Raw genomic sequence first — 19903 nt, forward strand, 5'->3', positions numbered from 1 at the left:
GAACCCACAAACTGTGAGATCATGACCTGAGCCGAAGTCGGACACTCAACTGACTGAGCCACCCAGACGCCCCCACCTGAGTCTTTAAAGCAAACATTGATAGAACTGATGGGAGGAAGAGACAGCAATATTATAATTGTAGGAGAGTGCATGAGCGGGGGAGAGGGGCAGAGGGAGAGAGAGAATCTCAAGCAGGCTCCATGCTCAGCATGGAGTCCTATGTGGGGCTTGGTCCCACGACCCTGGGATCATGACCTGAGCCAAAATCAAGAGTCAGACGCTCAACTGACTGGGCCACCCAGGCGCCCCAGTGCCTCACTTTCAATAACAGATAGAACAATAGCAACTTGAACCACTCCATAGACCAATAGACCTAACAGGCAAATACAAAACATTCCACGCAAGGGCAGCAGAATATATATTCTTCTCAAGTGCACATGGAACATTCTCTAAGATAGATCACATCTTAAGTCACAAAATAAATCTCAATGAATTTAAGAAGACTGATATTATACCAGGTATCTTTTCTTTCTTTCTTTTTTCTTTTTATAAAGTTTATTTATTTTTGAGAGACAGAGAGCACAAGCAGGGGAGGGGCAGAGAGAGACACACAGAATCTGAAGCAGGCTCCAGGCTCTGCGCCCTGAGCACAGAGCCTGATGCAGGGCTCAAACCCACAAACTGCGAGATCATGACCTGAGCCAAAGTCAGATGCTTAACCAACTGAGCCGCCCAGGTGCCCCACCAGGTATAAAATTCCCCACAATGGAATAAAACTATAAATCGATAGCATAAGGACACTGGAAAATTCACAAGTATGTGGAAATTAAATAACACACTTTTGAACAACCAACATCCTCAACAAAATACTAGTAGACTGAATTCAACAGTACATGAAAGGCTCATATACCATGACTAAGTGGGATTTATCCCTGGGATGCAATGATGGTTCCACATACAAAAATCAACTGGTGTGATATACCATATTAACAGAATGAAGGATGAAAACCCACATGATCAGCTCAATAGATACAGAAACAGTGCAGAGCCTGCTAGAACTCACAAATGGTGAGAGCTGAGCTGAAACCAACTGACTAAGTGCCCCAATACACAGTTTTTTAAAGATGGGACTTTTAAAACCTGTTCCTCTCTCTTCTCTTCTCCTCCCTCAACTTTCTTTCTCCCTGACTCTTCCATTAAAATTATAGAGAAAATTAGTTACCCGGTAGCTCAGAAATGCACATCAGCAACAAAGCAGCAGCAACAAAATGATACCTCTTTCAGGAAGGAAGCAGCTTTGGGGGCAGGAATATCACCTGGTTCGTTAGTTTACTCAACAGAGATTTCCAGGCACCTTCACTACGGGTTCAGCCTTCTGGAGACTGAGTCAGTATCCCCCTGTGTTGGACACAGTGCAAAACTGCATTTTCTGTTGCAGGCATTTTCAGCTTATTACTATGTGATGGAGTTTTTAAACTTTACATCAGAGGAAACCCCTACTCAGGAAAAGGTGATCGACAGTATGGAAAAGTTCTGCTCTCAGCCTTGGAAAGAGGTAAGTGACTAGAAATAGCAGCTTTCAGTATTGCCCCATGCCCTTGATGTCACAGAGGATGTAAGTCTGTTCTTTAAGTCCTGCTAACCTGACCAAGATCCAGCAAACATGTTAGAAAGGCCCAGAGGGTGCTCTTAGGTAGGAGTGAGTGCATCAGCCATTTCTTGATAACTGGACACACAATGGCTTAAACAAACATGGTCTTACTTTTCTCACCTAATACCAAGTCTGGCAGTTGGCAGCTGCCAGTATGGGGTCAGCAGTTGACTCTATCTAAGCCATTACTTCTTCAATTCTGGTTTTGGTTTGGTTTGGTTTGGTTTTAGTTTATTTATTTATTTTGAGAGAGAGAGCATGAGCAGGAGAGGGGCAGAGAGAAGGAGAGAGAGAGAACCCCAAGCAGGCTCCACGCTGCCAGGACAGAGCCCGAAGTGGGGCTCAAACCCACGAACCATGAGATCATGACCTGAGACAAGATCAAGAGTAGGATGCTGAACCGATGAGCCACCCAGGCGCCCCTTCAATTCTCTTGTTATGCCTATCTTCTCATGGACACAAGTTGTGGCTTCAGAGATCACAGTTACGTTCAAGGTCAGAAGGGTAGAGCCAGATACATCTGTTCCATTTTTCAAGAAACTATAAGCTATCCTAGAAGCTTCTGAGCAGTCTTTCTCTTACTTGTTAGCCAGGACTGGCTGGGAAAGCAGGGTGCAGGATATTAGGACGGGCTTAGAGCCTTAGATCCAGTGTGAGGTACTCCCTGGACTGGGCATGTTGTCGCACATTCCCCTTCCCAGCCCCCAATCAGAGTTGTATGAGCAAGGAAGACAGGCAATTCACAGAATCTGCTATAAATGCCATTGTGTTAAGACCCTTTATCCACTGCCCAGGTCCAAGGTATCTCCTACTTATTCATAAATTTGAAGCACAAGTTTTTTCTTGTCTGAAGCACTGAGTCATTCAAAATCTAGTATTTCTTTTTTTTTTTAATGTTTATTTATTTTTGAGACAGAGAGAGACAGAGCATGAACCAGGGAGGGTCAGAGAGAGAGAGGGAGACACAGAATCTGAAGCAGGCTCCAGGCTCTGTCAGCACAGAGCCCGATGCAGGGCTCGAACTCACGGACCATGAGATCATGACCTGAGCCGAAGTCGGACGCTTAACTGACTGAGCCACCCAGGCACCCCCAAAATCTAGTACTTCTTGATGAAAGTTTCCAGGGAGGAGAGAGGTATGGGGTCTACTCTAATCAAAAAAGATCATCTAGGGGTAGGTCAAAACAACAGCTGTTTTAAGTTGACAGGGTTGCAAATGTGAATGGTGCTTTCATTCTGAAGAGGTGTAATTAATTAAAAATGGGTTCTCTTCTCCTTGGCACTGACCAGAAAAGGAAGGAAGATTGTGCAAGAGGCTCGGACTTCTCCCTCATATTCTGTCTGAGAACAGGAAGGAAGGGTATTCAGAGCTTTCTGAAAGAGCCCCTCAAAGTACCTCAGCACTTTACAGCTAACAAAACACTCAGGGGAGCACGTATTACTATCTCATAGAACCCAGTGGAGGAAAAGCTTCCATAACAGACCCTAAACTGTGAGCCCCTGCATCCGCTAAAGGAGTGCAGCCCCCTCCTAAGGCCCTCTGGAGAGGCCAGTGCTCAGGCCTGGCTGGGCTGGGCCTTTCTCCTCAATTGCTCAGCTCCGATGGTGAAAAGAGGGCCATGGAGTGGTGTCTGTTGTACATGTGTGATATTTCCTTCACTTCACTTCCAGCTGAAGACATATTTTGGTGATGTGAAGGAGAAGTACCTGAGTGAATATTGCTTTTCTGGAGCCTATATCCTCTCTCTCCTTCTGAATGGCTATCATTTCACAGCTGATTCCTGGAAGAATATTCATTTCATGGGCAAGGTAATTTGGGTACTTGCTGGGCTGATTGGGTGACTGAGGCAGCTTTGGGTTTGAAAGAGGTAGGAGTCAGCCTGTTAAGTTTGGCCTGGTGTCCTGTTCTACCATTCACCTGTAACCCAAGCTGACATTTTGTGTCAGGCCCTCCTATGTTGACCGGCCAGTTGAGGATAACCTATCTAAGGAGCACTACCTGTATTCTGGGCCTCTCCTTTCTGCTCATACAACAGTGACTAATTCCTTATAAAACAAACAGTGAGATATTAAAGTAATGTAACAGAATTTTTCAGTAGCCTCATTGATTCTGTTTGCTGACCTCAACATCCATCCCAAAGGCCATCATCCCAAATGATTATCCCAAATCATCCCAAATGATTATCATGGCTTCTCATCAGGGCTCATCAAGATTAACTAAATTGAAAGCTTAGTGTAAAGAAGGAGATGAGTGACTGTGAATGGGGGTCTTTGCTTAGAAGTCAGGTTAGCGTCAGCCTTACAGAAGCAGCCTCACGGCTGTGCTTTACCAGAGCGCCACCTGCAGGTATCCAGGCATAGAGAAACATTTACACTGATGGGCAACTCTCTGCCTTTTCGACCCATACCCACTAATGGCAAAACACAAGACTCCCTTTATTAAATATGGTGACTTCAAGCAAAGCAAAGCATTGAAGCACAGGGCTGTAGCAGCCTTAAGAATACTGTCTTCACTATTCTTTTGTCAATGTTGACCTTGCTAATTCAAATGCAAATCTTTTCCTTGTTTTAATATCCTGGTCTTTCATTTTGTCACAATTTATTTTGTCTCTCTGAAGGATGTGTTTATGTCAAATTTATGAGTGATTTCTATTCTTTGAACTTCGGTGAATGAGCTAATATGTCTAAACCCCAGGTGGTAACTTCTCTAACTCTGAGCCTTCCTTGACCCTGCCCCCACCCCTCCGCCCCCATTAAGGGAAGTCAGATAAGGTTCCTGTCCCCCACCAAGAGAAGTGGACCTTTTACAAATTATTCTCAGCACTGGTAAAGGTTTGGGGAGAGGAGCATTTCCACATGGAAATTGGTTGGAATGTGAATTGGCACAACCTTTCGGGAGACTGTTTTGGCAATATGTGCTAAGAGCCTTAAAATACACACATCATTTTATCCAATTACTCCATTTCTAGGATTTATAAATAATTGGATAAAGTGAGTAAAAGTAAACATATAAGGCGGTTCATGCCAGTGATGATGCCTTGAGACATGAGCTATACAGTTTAATTACATGTTCTGTATGAAAAAAACATGCACAGAGAAGACTTGGGAGGCCGCAGCACAAAAAGGTAATAGCAGCAACTTCTGAGTGATCAAATATAGGAAGTTTTAATTTTCCTTTTTAGGATTTTCTGTACAACCTCATTTTCCCACCATGACCATGCACAACTCATGTAATAAAAACATTTTCAAAATTATTTATTATTCATAGACTATCTGTATTCCAGTATGTTTTGAGGTGACTGGAAAATATCCAAGATGGCAGGCCCAGGGCATGTTTTTATCTTTAGTAAGAATCCTTTCTCATGCATATGTACAGTCTTCCAACTTCCACAAAGTAACACAGACTTGCTGGGATTATTCCCCAGTCTTTCCTCTTTGAATCATAAAGATGTCCTGGTTACATATGGATGAAGTTCCTGGGCCTGACATAGATGGTAAAGACCAGAAACAGTCTTTATTCTCTTATCTTTTGACCAGAGAACTTTGTAAGTTCTTCTTGGCAGAAGCAGGAGAATTGAGCAGTTATTCACCAAATTCCCTTCTGAATTTCAGGAATATAACAGTGAGGCTCCTCAACTCACCTTAATCACATGCTCTGGCTCCATTTTCCCCACAACCATATTCCCAACTTAGAATGTAAACACGATCCATTAAGAGAACTGGACACAGCCCTCTCCACCTGCTGTTGCTCAGTGTTATGGATGGGATTGTGTGAAAGCTCATCTAACCCTCTGGCCAGAAACAACAGCCTTTCCCCCACTTTGCAGATCCACAGCAGCAGTGTCGGATGGACTCTGGGCTACATGCTGAACCTGACCAACATGATCCCCGCTGAGGAGCCGCTGTCCACACCTCTCTCCCACTCCACATATGTCTTCCTCATGGTCCTCTTCTCCCTGATCCTGGTTGCAGTGGCCATCATAGGCTTGTTTATCTTTCACAAGCCTTCGTATTTCTGGAAAGACATGGTATAGCAGGAGCAGCTGAAATCTGCTGGCTGGAGAAAAAAACTTGCCCAGGGAGCATTTTCTTCCACAGTGGTGTACAAAGTCATCCCTCCTTGCTCACCAAGGCCAGTCTTGACCAGCACAGAGCTTCCCTGGCTTTTGCTGCAGCCTTTCCATGGGAGGTATTCACCACCACCTGCCTCAAGGACTACCCTGCAGACGTCGTCTCTTTTGTGAGTCCTTCCCATCTCCCCTTTTCTCTTTTGTACTCTGTGCTTGTGTAGGTCTGGAAGACCTGCTGCCTTTCATGATCTTAGCTCTATAAAAGAACAATCCTGACTTTGTCCTGAAGAACTGAGGGTCCTGCATCCTGTGCTGGGAAGCTGCGCTGGCTAAAAGAAGAATCTCAGGAACCGGTTCAGCTGTACTCACAAAGACCCTTTCTTTCTCCTGTTGCCCATTTATTAAGAACGCCATACAATGCCTCTGGAGAGGGCAAACACACATCTCATTCCCAGCCTGCTGTTTGCACAGGAGAATTTTCTAGACGAGACAAATATGTGCTAGAGCCAAAGAGTCTCGCAAGGGAATTTATGTGCTTGTGTAATTAATACAATACTTGAGCCAATCCAAAACAGGGATGTGGATGAGTTACATGTTCCTCGGTGATGCCAAAATGCTACAGAACAGGACCCCCAGACCAGAGATTTTTTTTTAAAAGCTGATGTGACATATAAGCATTCAGATATAAGGGCATACTACATGGTAGGTAAACATGTCAGGAAGAAAAATACAATTACAATGAAGAATTTGGAAAATGCAGCCTTCAGTGTATCTATTGGGCTTTCATTTTTATTGTAATAAAAATACATATAACATGGAGTTCACCATTTTAATGTGTACAATTCAATTGCATTTAGCATATTCACAGTGTTGTGCAACCATCACCACTAATTCCAGAATATTTTGCCCACCCAGAAATTAGCTGGAGACAAGACCACCCCTGGGTGGGTTCAAACCATCAACCTTCTAGTTAATAGCCAAATATGCTAATCAATTGCACCACAAGATGCCCACTGAGTTTTAAAGCCACTCCAGGCCTTACTGTCACAGGGTTTAATTTAGTGAGAGCTACAGCATGCCTTTTCACTGCCATGGCATTTACTCATCAAAGTGTGCCAGGAACCAGGTCTGAAAGTGTTGTTGCCACTCCTGTCACACAAGAATGGGATCTCTTTACTTATTCCATGGACTATTTTGTGGGAGAAGCAGCAGCTATGGACCTTGTCACATAAACGTGAAGAGACCCTGTACCTTCTTCCTTTAATGACTGCTATAAGAGTTACCTGTTGAGTAGTGTGGAGTGGTGATGTGTTACTCTGACGTTGTCCCAAGCTCCCATCTCTGGATCTGGGGACGACTGTTGAGCTGATGCAAGGAGGAGGTGGGGTGGGGGAGGAAAAGCTTTCCCACAAACTGGAAGCCAAATGCCCTTATATGTCTTGAATAACTAAGTCATTTTTTTTACAACATCCAGGTGAATACAAGCTTAATAAAACTGAGAACAGGAACTTTCTCTTTTCTGCTACTCACAGTTGAACTTGTTGTACTTTGATTAGGAATAAGAAGCCAAGTTTGGGCACGTTTAAACTCTTTTTATTAGAAGTGGCTCTGTTGTCACAGGTAGTATTTATGGAGCATTTGTTGTGTCCCCATGTTCTGTGCTTCCATGCATTACGTCCATTCTCTCATTCAATCCCTACAACAATCTGAAGAGAGCCACTACCACTCCCATTTCACAGAAGCAGACTGAGGCTCAGAGAGGGTAAGTCACTTGCCCAAGTGGCTGACCTAAGGCCTGCAATGCACTTAGCCATTATTTTCTCTCCCAAATATACTAGACTGTCTCTTTATAACTTCTAAGCACACACTTAACTCTGTATGAATACAGGGATCACAGGCATGGTAGAAAGGGAAGTAGACATATGATCTCTTCCCTGATGGACCTGTGAGTTAATATTGCTTTAAGTCCACAAAGTCTGTCATGGCAACACCGATACTCTGTTCACGTACTTTGCATGGTGATATATGTGGCATACGATGCTAATCAAGGATTCCCCATATTCCTGGCTTCTTAATTATAGTGCTTGCTCACTGCATCGCAGTTCTGCATCAGATAAATAATAGTTGATGATACTGATGAAAATAAAAAGTCATATAACTAGAGCCAACAGCAGCTCCTTTCTTCCTTATGTCTACATACACAAAGCCCTGTGATGCACATTCTCTATTCTGATTCTTAAAAAACCCCATGAGGGCATAAGTACTATTTCTATTTTATAAATGAGGGTCACACAGACGAGTAGATGGTAGAGTGGATATTCAAATTCATGTCTTCTGTCCCAAGTTTATTGCTCTGTCTTTTCTATAAACACCGTCCCTTGGCAAATTGGAATTATAATCCACAATTTTCCTTCAATAAACATGGAAATCTTTTCTTATTCCATTTCTGTCTTGCGGCCTGGGTCCAAAACAAGTGCATTAAGGTATTCGGGAGCCAAATTCCACTTGTTTTAAGTCTCAAGTCATGGAGATGATCAGCAGGCACAACCTAATCTCATTTCTGTTGGAGGGAAAGATGGTTTTGTGGCAGATTCAGGAATCTGCTTTGGGCCATTCTGTATGAGAAAGGCTAAATAAAATGGGTCACTGTCAACTGATTTTAATACTGAATTGGCCACTGGTTATAAATGATTACCAGTCCTTCCTGGCCCTTCACCTAAACTTAGTTCTGCCATTCCTTTAGAAGGTGGGAAACTTTTTTCTGTGGACCACATCAGAAATGGTTACTTCTGTAGACAAAAGAATGAAGTGTGTGTGTGTGTGTGTGTGTGTGAGAGAGAGAGAGAGAGAGAGAGAGAGAGAGAAAGTTTTCTCCTTATCCAATTCTTTAATAAGAAATATAAAATGCAATATAAATAAAAGTGTTTAAAAGTATACTTCATTTTAATGTTGTATCAGTCAAAATCTCTGCAAGTAAGAGATGGTGCAAAGTAGGGAACTAAGAAGAGTTTAAGAAATTGTATCCAAGGTATTATCATTTCAACATGTAGTTAATATAAAAATCACTAACATTTGTTTTTTCACATTAAGTTTTGAAGCCCGCTGTTGTGCACTGCAGTTACAGCACATCTGAATGAGGACCAGCTATGTTTCAAGTGATCAACAGCCACGTATGACTAGTCACTACTCCACTGGACAGCACATGTCTAAAAATACGTTCAAGGCTTAAAAAGACACAGGCCATAATCCTTTGTCTTTCTACTGACGGGGGATTAAAAGAAACAGCTATAGACACTGTAGCATCTTGCTGTTATTTATTATATATGAAGTTAAAACATTATTCTTAAACATCATTCTTCTTTAAGATCTCAGCTCAGAATTTCACTTTATTCCTCAGGTCTTGCTGCCTTTTTTTGTGAAGGCAGAGATGCCTGTTGTTCAGGCCAAGATGCCTGATGAAAGACCTTCGGGAAGTTTAATCTGGATTCAAAGATGACACAAGATAGTTTTGATGATTATATCCTATAATCAAATTGTAAATCTGAATATTAAAGGTTAGTTTCTTAATAGCTCACAAAGGCTACCACATTATTATATTAAAATTACTGTTAAAATATATTCTTATTTATCATCAGCTTTAAAGATGAGCTGAATTTCACCCAGATTGGTCTGGTCTCTCTCTGATTCAGGTTTTAATAATCATTATCTTGTTAAAACAGGACAGTTGCTTATAGTTAATTGTGCTCGCTAACCATGATTCTTTTCAGTTTGTGTGAGTTTTATCTTTTAAACTTATAACAACCTTAAAGTTTGCATGGCTTACCACAGTAAGCCCATGTCCATGATTCTGCATGTCCATGGGTTGATTTTCATGTCCTTGGGTCTGCATATCAGCTGGGCAGCTCTCCTCCAGGCAGCTGGTCTGGTTCAGGCCTGCTCCAATGTATCTTGCATTCTCCTACGAGAAATGAATGGCAGGGACACAAGAGAGTAAGAGGAAACATGGGAGGCCTCTTATATAGCCTTGGCCAGGACAGGCCCCTGTCCCTTCCATTCACATTCTATTGACCACAGTAGGTCATGTGACCAAGCCCAACATGACAAGTTGGAGAAACACTGGGAGGAATGGCTAGGTCATAAGGCAAAGGACACAGATGATGGATCCCAATACACAGAGGAGTGAAGCAGGGGGCACAATGATTGAACCCACCACAGTGTCTCCTTAAACTAAAACATGAAGTGTGTTTTCTATAAATTATAGTCTACTTATCTTGTCAAGGAATATCCTTCTTTAAAAATGTCATTACTTTCAAGTAATTGACAGTCAATCTGCCACTTCTTTCCACAGCCTCAATCAGGATGCTCTAGCAGCTGGCAAATTAGCCATATATTCCCAAATGGTAGATTTCCTAAAAGAACATGTGTCTATTTTCTTCATTTTATGTGTTTAGGACAATGTGTAGTTAACTACCCGAGTTTTTATTTGTACATGAACCTAATACAACTGAATATAATTGGTTTTTATCACAGGTATGATGGATTTTTTAGTAACGGGGAAAGGAGTACCTCCATGAACCTTCTCTTTAGAAAACTGGCATTTAAGACTATACATGTGACAGAAGCACTGCTATACCTTTTGCGTTTCTCTATTTTATTTTTTTTAAGTTTATTTATTTATTTATTTTGAGAGAAAGAGAGAGAGAGCATGGAAGGGGCAGAGAGAGGGAATCCCAAGCAGACTTCACACCATCAGCACGGACCCCAATGAGGGGCTTGAGCCCATGAGCTGTGAGATCACGAACTGAGCAACTGAGCCACCCAGGCGCCCCTTGCATTTCTCTATTTAAAAATTTTTTTAATGTTTATTTATTTTTGAAGGAGAGACAGAGGATGAGCAGGGGAAGAGGAGAGAGAGAGAGGGAGACACAGAATCCAAAGCAGGCTCCAGGCTCTGAGCTGTCAGCACAGAGCCCGACATGGAGCTTGAACTCACGAACTCACAAACCACGAGATCGCGACCTGAGCCAAAGTCAGACGCTTAACTGACTGAGCCACCCAGGTGCCCCTACATTTCTCGATTTTAAATTTAAGTTGATACAGTAGTGGCATCACCCTCATCAGCACCTGAGTTGACTTTTTATTTTAATATCCCTATTGAATGTGTGTTGAAGAGCAAAGCTCACCAGAGAATATGGATCAGTCGATGACAAATGAGACACCGTCACCTAAGAAACGACATCATTCCTTATAATGAAGTTCTAAGAAAGGGGAGGCAAGCCTTGAGAGCTAGGTAGGGAATGCTGTGACCTAAACCACACTGGTTCTCCTCCTAAACCTGCCCTGCCTGAATTGTATCATAATTTAAACCCATGACTGCCTCAAGTAACCAGGATAAGAATCAACTTCATCAACAGCACCTGCACACTTTGCCATGGCAACATTTTTCATTCTGATTCCCCTTTCCAATCTTATTATCACCCCAGTAAAGACCTGATACCAGGAATGGTGGTCATGTCTCCAGCCTATTAAAGCCAGAATAAGTTTTATAAAAAGCAGGTTTTGGATGCCTGGATGGCTCAGTTGGTGAAGTGTCTGACTCTTGATATCAATTCAGGTCATGATCTCGTGGTTTGTGGGATGGAACCCCATGCTAGGCTCAATGCTGACAACATGGAGCCTGCTTGGGATTTTCTCTCTCTCCCTCGGCCACTCCCCCCTTCAAAATAAATATATACATATATATTTAAAAAGGAGGTTTTATCACATTGCTTCCTAACAAAATTGCTGGTGGCTTTCCATTGCCTACAAAATACGGTCAAACTCTCCAACATTCAAGCTTTTTGATCCATGCCTATAAGCTCTTTCCAGGCTTACATCCCACTCCACCCCTCTGACATTACCTACACTCCAAATACGGTAGACTGCCTCTTCACCCAACACTGTTCAGGTTTTTGCTCAATTTGGAACAGTTTTGCCCCACTCTACCTTCAAAGCGCAGTTCAGATGCCTTCAGTGAAGTCTTTTTCACATCTCCAAGTCAGAATAAACTTCTTCCCTGTGCTAGTGCAGCCCTTTCCCTGGGCCTGCATTAGAATACTTAGACCAGGGGCGCCTGGGTGGCTCAGTCGGTTGAGCATCTGACCTCGGCTCAGGTCATGATCTCGTGGTCTGTGAGTTCAAGCCCCGCGTTGGGCTCTGTGCTGACAGCTCAGAGCCTGGAGCCTGTCTCGGATTCTGTGTCTCCCTCGCTCGCCGCCCCTCCCCCACTCGTGCTCTGTCTCTCTGTCAAAAATAAATAAACATTAAAAAAAAATAAAAAAATAAAAGAACACTTAGACCATTCTATTTGTTCTATTCGGTGTCTGAGTTAAGCTCCTCAGGGGAAGATACGTGACTTCTTTCTTTCTGAAAAGTTGGCCTCAGAGGTATTTTAGCAGGAACTAAGGTAACAGTCCTAGTTAATCTCTATCTCCACTGCCAGGAAGTCTGGTCCATACCACTATTTCTGCTTCGGTATCCATATTTTTTAATCTTTGACATGATCTACGTCTTCCTCCAGCTTTTAAGGACCAGCTCAACTCCTGATTCTTTGGTGGTGCCTCCTTGGATTACCTACATTGAATTTTTCCTTCTTGGACCATGCATTTAGTTTCTGTATAGCTCACCACACAGCACCTGATTGCACATATTACTTAAGTAGAATTTTAAGGATTAGAATGCATCCTAAAAGTCATGCTTATCAAAATGTAATGTGTATGTAACTCACCTAAGAATTACTACTAATTTTTTTAAAGTTTTTATTTTTTTTGAGGGAGAGAGAGAGAGAGACAGAACGCGGGCATGAGCAGGAGAGGGGCAGAGAGAGAATCCCAAGCAGACTCTGGGCTGTTATCACAGAGCCTGACAACGGAGCTCCAACTTACGAACCACAAGATCACGACCTGAGCTGAAATCAAGAGTTGGCCGCTTAACAGCCTCAAGCCACCCAGATACCCCAAAATAGATATTAATTTTAATTAATCAAAAAATGATTGCATAGGTCTGCGGTGAGGCTGAGGTTCTCCATTTCCAACAAGCTGCCTGGTAATGCCACTACTTTAGCATTCCATGGAGTTCCTTCTGCTGACTCTCAGATAAGCGGTCATCTTCAGCCTGAATGCCATTTGGCAGCCTGTCCCAGTGGGCCAGCTCAAGTGCAATTTACAAAGCTTACTCTTTCTCTTACACAACATTCCCCAAGGGTTTCTTTTTGGGTCAGTTTTCCATGCCTCTGGAGATTTCTGTCTGCCTTGCTATCTGCCTTTGGGGAACAAATGCCTTGCACTCACTGAAGGCCTGGTGTGCCTCGGAGAGATTTCTCCCAGCTCTTCTGCCCTGTATCAACATTCATAGATCAAAATCCTTTTTGTCATGTCTGCATAATATTATCTATAGTGTTTTAGAATTTTAATATCCAGACCCCAATTAATGTACCTTTAGTCATTTTTAGTCTTGCTATTACAGAATCAAGAATGTTCGTGAGATAGTGAAGAGATGGTTTGTTGTAGGAAACAGAGAAGAGTATGATGAGAACGGGGCCAGATTAAATTGGGCCTTGAAGAATATGGAAAGGAGTTTAGATGAAACACATTAAAAACAATGCAGAGGGCAGAGAGAACTGAAGATTTTTTTAGGAAGGACCTGGAATGGGTATGAAAATTACATTTAGGCACAACCGGTCAAAAAAGAATAAAAGAGACGAGCTGCTGACTAATCAGGTAAAAGACCTGGAGAATATGAGACACGTTATAGGAGAAAAAAATCTATAGGTTTTAGCCCTTGACCTGATATAGGATACCAGAAAGACAGAGACGACTCAAGGGATTTGAAGTTGACTGACAGGCTTAACAGTGGTGCTTTCAGGAGAAACAGGAAAGTTAAAGAGTTTGCTAATTTGTATTTTTGGGAAGGAGTGGTGTGGAAGTAAAGAAATGATGGTATGTTTGGTTACATGTATGTTGAAGTATGACATGGCAGCAAGATATCCAAGACAAAATGTCACCTAATCAGGGAAAAAATGACAGATGACATCTTTGATGGCACCAATCCAATTGAACAAGGTTCAAGAGTTATTTTCCTCTACAACAAGGTTTTAGGGGAGCCTGGGTCACTCTGTTGATTAAGCGACTGTAGGAGGGGCCAACAGGAGGGGAAATGGGTACAAGGTTTCTTTTTGAGGGAAAGAAAATGATCTGGAATTGGTGGCAATGATTACACAACTCTATGAATATATTAAAAACCACTTCCCTATATACTTTAAAAGGGTGAATTTTATGGTATGTGAATTATATCTCAATATGCTAAAAAAGTAACTTAAAGACCAATGAAAGAAAAGGCTGAGTTAAATTGGGGGTCAGCATAAAAGACTCTGAACTATGTGCTCATATGTTCCCAATGTCAGAGCAAGCAGGAGAAAGCAAAGCTGTCATGCATCTGAGGTCATATAAAAACATGGCATGGGTTTCAAGTATTTTGATTTTTTTTTTTTTTTTTAGGAAATACTACACAAAGGATATGACAAATTAGTAAAGGAGTGCTGATTTCGGGGGGAAGTACTAAAAAGTTATCCATCTTTATTTCTGGATTATTTTGGATTTGATTAAAAACAATTTTTTTTATTAGTTTTCTTTATTTTTGAGAGGCAGAGAGAGACAGAATGTGAGTGGGGGAGGGGCAGAGAGAGAGGGAGACACAGAATCCGAAGCAGGCTCTAGGATCCCAGCTGTCAGCACAGAGCCCGATGCAGGGCCCGAACTCACAAACCGTGAGATAATGACCTGAGCTGAAGTCGGACGCTCAAACGACTGAGCCACCCAGGCGCCCCTGGATTTGTTTTTTAAATAGGTCAAAACCTAAAAACCAAAAATAACATTAGGATTAAAGATATTTTTGCTCAAAAAATTTAATCTTGTCAAATTTTTTTTTCAATAAAATAAATTGAACCATTGAAAAATTAACTTGGCAAGAAAAATAAATGAAGTGTGCCATACACTACAACATAGGTCAATCTTAAAAACATTATGCTAAAGAAGCCAATCACCAAGGGCAGATACACCATTCCATCTACATGAAATGTCCCGAGCAGTCACATCTATGGAGACAGAAAGGGGATTAGTGGTTGCCTGGGAGGTGGGGGTGGAAGCTAGGGGGAAAGAGGAGTGACTGCTACTGTGCTTGGGTTTGGGGGGAGGGAGCGGTGATGAAAATGTTCCAAAATTGTGGTAGCAGCTGCACAACATCATGAAGATACTAAAAACCACAGTTTACATTAACCAGGTGAATATGAATAGATGAATTACACACCAATAAAGCTGTTATTTAAAAATTAATTCAAAATACTCCCTTCCACTAGAATGAGCAATTAATAATTACATGTGTGAAAACATCTACTGTTACTTCCATAATGCCAAACATTTGCTGGAAACTTACAATTCACATATTTTTATGAAGAAAAGCATAACATTAAGTAAACATGGATTACATCAGTCCCAATTCTTCTCCTTACATGATAAATAAGAAAATAATTTACATATTCCCTTTAAAGGTACTTTAAACACAATAAATTGTGTCCCAGGTAGAGGATGTCCAATTGGCATCACAGTGCTCCACCTGCAATGAAAATAACAATTATAATAAAAATAGTTTAATAACTCAAGATGATAAAGAAATTATTCTTTAATAAATAGGGCCTAATTTGTTGGTTAGTTGCTTTCTGAGTGCTATCATGTATGAAATTTTAATTTACTGCTTCATCCCTCAAAAAGAAAACACAAAAATAATGGAAGGTTTTACATATGTACAACACTTCTACAGTGAATAACGTAGTATTCATTCCTGACGTAAACTTTCAATACCCAAAACAATATTTTGTCTTTGTTTTTCTTGGATAATAGGTAAAAGAAGGAAAATAGTTTATGAATTTTACATCATCATCACTGATTTATACTAAGTGGTAATATGTATTAAATGTAGGAATAATCAAAGTAAAACATGAAAACCTACAGTGTTTTAGTAAGCAGGAAACAAAGTCATTTCTTCAACATTATTTTGGAGATGTCTTGTTTTAATTTCTGATTAATCTTGAATTAAGAAGTACAGTTCATTGGGGCGCCTGGGTGGCTCAGTCGGTTGAGTGTCTGACTTTGGCTCAGGTCATGATCTCGCGGTCTGTGGATTCAAGCCCCACATCGGGCTCTGGGCTGACAGCTCAGAGCCTGAAGCCTGCTTCAGATTCTGTGTCTCCCTCTCTCTCTGCCCCTCCCCCGCTCATGCTCTGTCTCTGTCTCTCTCTCTCTCTCTGTCAAAAATAAATAAACATTAAAAAAAATTTTTTTAAAAGAAGTACAGTTCATTAACTTTAAACATCTTTATAACTTTTTATGAAAAACAAAGTAAAGAAATTGGTATTAAAAATAATTGTCATCTAATTATTTCCTGTTATTTTTTATGAATTCTAATTTTAACACATGAGTATTTCTTAAAATGAGCATTTTAATGCCCTGCTTACTTCTCCAGCTTCATTGCTGTTCCATTTTTCCTTCCCCAGTCTGGCTTCACCTTGTTTCCTTTCCTCAGTCCTCCCAATGTTCCACGCTATTCCTTCTGCCCCTTCTCCCATGTCACCCCTTCAGTCATGCTCAGCTTGCAGCTCCTATATCAGTTCTCAGGAAAGTGTCTGTCATCCATCCACCTATTCTCTTTAGACATACCTTTTACCTTCCTTCCTGGCACTTAACAGAGTTTGTAACTACACACATGATTATGTGAATTTTTTTTCTGACAAATCGTGGTTTCTCTCTTGACCATTAACTCTGTGAGAGTGACCATGTCTGTCTTTCTTCATAGTACAGTGCCTGCCATACCACAGATACTCCATAAACATTAAATTAATATTGAATAAGTTTGGCTTCATAAAATCACTACCTAATGTACTGATTAGATGTGATTAACAGCTGACTTATCATTAGGAATAATGACTGTCAGAGGTAGTAGGATGACATTCCAATGCTGAAAGAAAAATTCTAGCCAACCAAGAAGTCTATATCTAGCAAAACTATCCTTCAAAAAGGAATGATTACTATGTTCCAGTAGTCCTTTACTTTGCAAAAACAGAAATTTGATTTTGATAACTTATCTAGATGAAAAATACAGTTTCTCAAGTTTTTAAATACAATCCAAATGGCACCAAAATCCAACAAACCAATGATGTTGGATTAGGCTTCTTTCTCTTTAAAAATTAGAAAATAATTTCTATCAAAAGTAAATAAAAGGCCTCATCTCTAAATAAAAGGCCTCATTTTTAAGTAACTCATTAACTCTTAGATTTTTGCTTGTGACATTTCTAGAAGATCATTTCTTTGATGGAATTCTTCATTGTGGAATAAGATACCCATAAATAGTTATGACATTTATTCTTTCCTCGATAGCATAACTCCACCATTATGAATGATATTCAATTATGACCATGATAATTCTATAAACATGTTCATCTTTGGTTTTGACATCCAGTTGGAAGCTGTTCTTTTAGTATTAACTATACAAGGAAACCATATGAAAGGAATTTTAGATCATCTGCTAATATTGCAAACAGTACTAAACATGCACTTTTTTCAATTCATTTATTTCCACAACTAATGTTTCCACAATAACATAAATGATGGAATCGAAATAAACTGGTGCTTCATTTGAATTATCTAGTCAGCTACTTTTTTAAAAAAAGTGAGTCTATATACATTCCCAATTTTTGCTTCTGGAATGCAATACTTTTGGGTTTCTGGTTTTCAGACAGATAAAATTTTATTGAGCTCCTAAAGAAGGCAGAAATCTTTAGCGTACACTATACAAAAAAAAACAAAAACAAAAAACAAAAAAAAAAAACTTGCTTACAGAATTCTTGGACACATTGTAAGATAAAAGGCAATTACCATTGCAAAATTAAACAATTTAAAAAAAGGTAGAGACTATATGGAGAAAAACTGTAGTGTTCTTAGCACTACTAACAGATCAAGAAGTTGTTAAGCTGCCAATCATTCAAGCTATGTGAATGGATGAAAATACTAATTTAAGATTATAGAGGCAGGGACAGAACGATGTTATAGACAATGTCTACTAGAAAAATCTTTCCACCTATTCAAATACTACTCTGTTGCCAATTTCATTTTTTTTCAGGACTTCTCCCCCACCTCCTCCCTCACCCCCCCCCCCCCCCCCCCCCCCCCGGCATACATAGCTATAGCTGTCCTTCTCATGGCGGACCCTCTGGTTTTGTGACAGCTCTGAAAAATGGGCAAATGAGTGGAGGAAGACATAGTATAGGACTGAGAATCACAATTATTTTGAATATGAATGTAGTGGCTTGAGATGGAAAAATCCTCAGTGTGATTACTTTGTCACAACATGTATAAAACCCATCAGGGCTCTTACAGCGATGCACAGAATTTTACTTGGAAAAGAGACTGGATGCAAAGTACAATCACCAGGAGTTGCTGTTATAACAGAGGGCAGTTTCTCAAAGAAAAAAAATAAGGCAGAGAGTTTAATTAAATTGTATTCTAATTGGATCAAATAAACAGCACATTTCTGAAAAACTCATGTTAAAATATTCTATAATTTAAAAGGGCAATTGTACATTTTTAAATTGTTTTCTAAATCTATCCCAATTAGAGTATCTCTCATCTGTAGCCCTATATATTTCTTCTCTTTCTTAAAAAACAAAATAAAACAAAACAAAAAACTTTGGGAAGAGGGGTCACTGGAAGGTAAAAGTAAGTCTATACCTCCAGACAAGAAAACTGCTGTTTTAGAGTTACTGCTACTAGTTTGTTTAGAGGCTTTAGTTTACAAAGCACTTTCACTGTTACTTTTCACCATAATCCCAGGTGGGAGGTAGGACACTGAAAACTATGATCACCCAGGCTGTTCAGATGCTAAAACTACAACTCACCAAGTGAAGGGCCTCTAAGCATATTTAAGTGGAGTCATCTTATGAGGTTCATAATAGGGCAGGTAACCACCCTTTTTGACAAAACAGTCCTTCACAGCACCGCCTCACTGCACTCAATATGACGTTTTATTCTGGAAACAAGTAATATAATAAACTTCAGTTCTTTCCTCCCATTTACCCTTTACAGCTGGAGTTACAAATTCAAATGCCAGGCAGGCTGACATACCTAAGTAAGACATGTCCCAAATAAAGATATGATTTAAAAAAAAAAAAATCAACGAAACTAAGTCTCGGTGCTGCAGAGGCTACAGGGGGATGGGACACTTGGACTGAAGAACCGGGGAGGCTTACTCCTCACAGGGAAGACCCTGCAAATCACCGACTATTGCCATGTACAGATCTGGTTTCCTACATCTGATTTTTCAAGAAATCTTGATTTTCATGTGAAGTTCCTGATAATGACAGCAACTTAACAAAATTAAAATAAAATAAAAATAACTTAAGTACTTTGGAAGTGAGATTGGGACTACTAAACTGAGATATCTGCTAGACCAATACTATTTCCCTTTAAACCTGAAAATATTTAAGTCTGATATATATATGTATATATGTGTGTGTATATATATATACATACATATACGTGTGTGTGTATATATAGATACAGATATAGATATAGATATAGATATTTTTTTAATCCCCCTAAACTACAAACTGTCCAGTATTAGATCTCAAATCCCACACTGCCTCCTTTTAGCCTGTTGTATATTCAGGCCAATATACTTCATAACACTTAGGTGTAGTTATAATACATCTCAGTAAATACACGCTATCAGCGCCCCCATCCGCGCCATCCGCCGCGCACACCGGCGGGAGGCCACTCGACGCACGTTGACTTTGGACAAGCGGTCTCGCGCGCACGTCCCCCAGGACTCCGGTTGTCGCTGCGGACCCGTGCGCGCCGGGAAGCTCGCGGCAGGTACTCACCCGTTGGGGATACGGTTCTTCACCATGACGAGAGAAGTTCGGGGCTCCCACGCGCCAGGACAACCAGCTCTCAGGCTTCTTCCAGAACAGACCCTCAGGCAACTGCGGCCACCGGGGCGCGCACTCAGCCCGCGGGTGATCAAAGCCGGCGTTCCTGCAGGAACTATAAGCCAGGAGTGACAGACTCCGACGCCTCAATTCGAGTCACAAGCCCAG

General features: G+C 40.8%; 1 protein-coding gene and 1 long non-coding RNA gene across 5 annotated transcripts in view; one reads left to right on the forward strand and one right to left on the reverse strand.

The window, feature by feature from the left end:
* Positions 1-8164, forward strand: part of ENTPD1 (ectonucleoside triphosphate diphosphohydrolase 1) — a 129332-nt gene extending 121168 nt beyond the window's left edge. For all 4 annotated transcript variants that reach the window (XM_058697303.1, XM_058697302.1, XM_058697301.1 and 1 more), the window contains exons 8-10: positions 1439-1555; positions 3323-3460; positions 5479-8164. In XM_058697303.1, coding sequence (XP_058553286.1) covers positions 1439-1555; positions 3323-3460; positions 5479-5685 — 462 coding nt within the window. In that variant the 3' untranslated portion in view covers positions 5686-8164. The remainder of the gene's footprint in view (positions 1-1438; positions 1556-3322; positions 3461-5478) is intronic.
* Positions 6484-19799, reverse strand: LOC131493131 (uncharacterized). The gene is made up of 2 exons (XR_009252480.1): positions 19688-19799; positions 6484-9679 (listed from the first exon to the last, which is right to left on the reverse strand). It is a non-coding gene; the product is annotated as an uncharacterized LOC131493131 (long non-coding RNA).
* Positions 19800-19903: the final 104 nt, after the last annotated feature.

Source organism: Neofelis nebulosa, chromosome 13 (genome assembly GCF_028018385.1).
Source record: "Neofelis nebulosa isolate mNeoNeb1 chromosome 13, mNeoNeb1.pri, whole genome shotgun sequence".
NCBI lineage: Eukaryota > Metazoa > Chordata > Mammalia > Carnivora > Felidae > Neofelis > Neofelis nebulosa.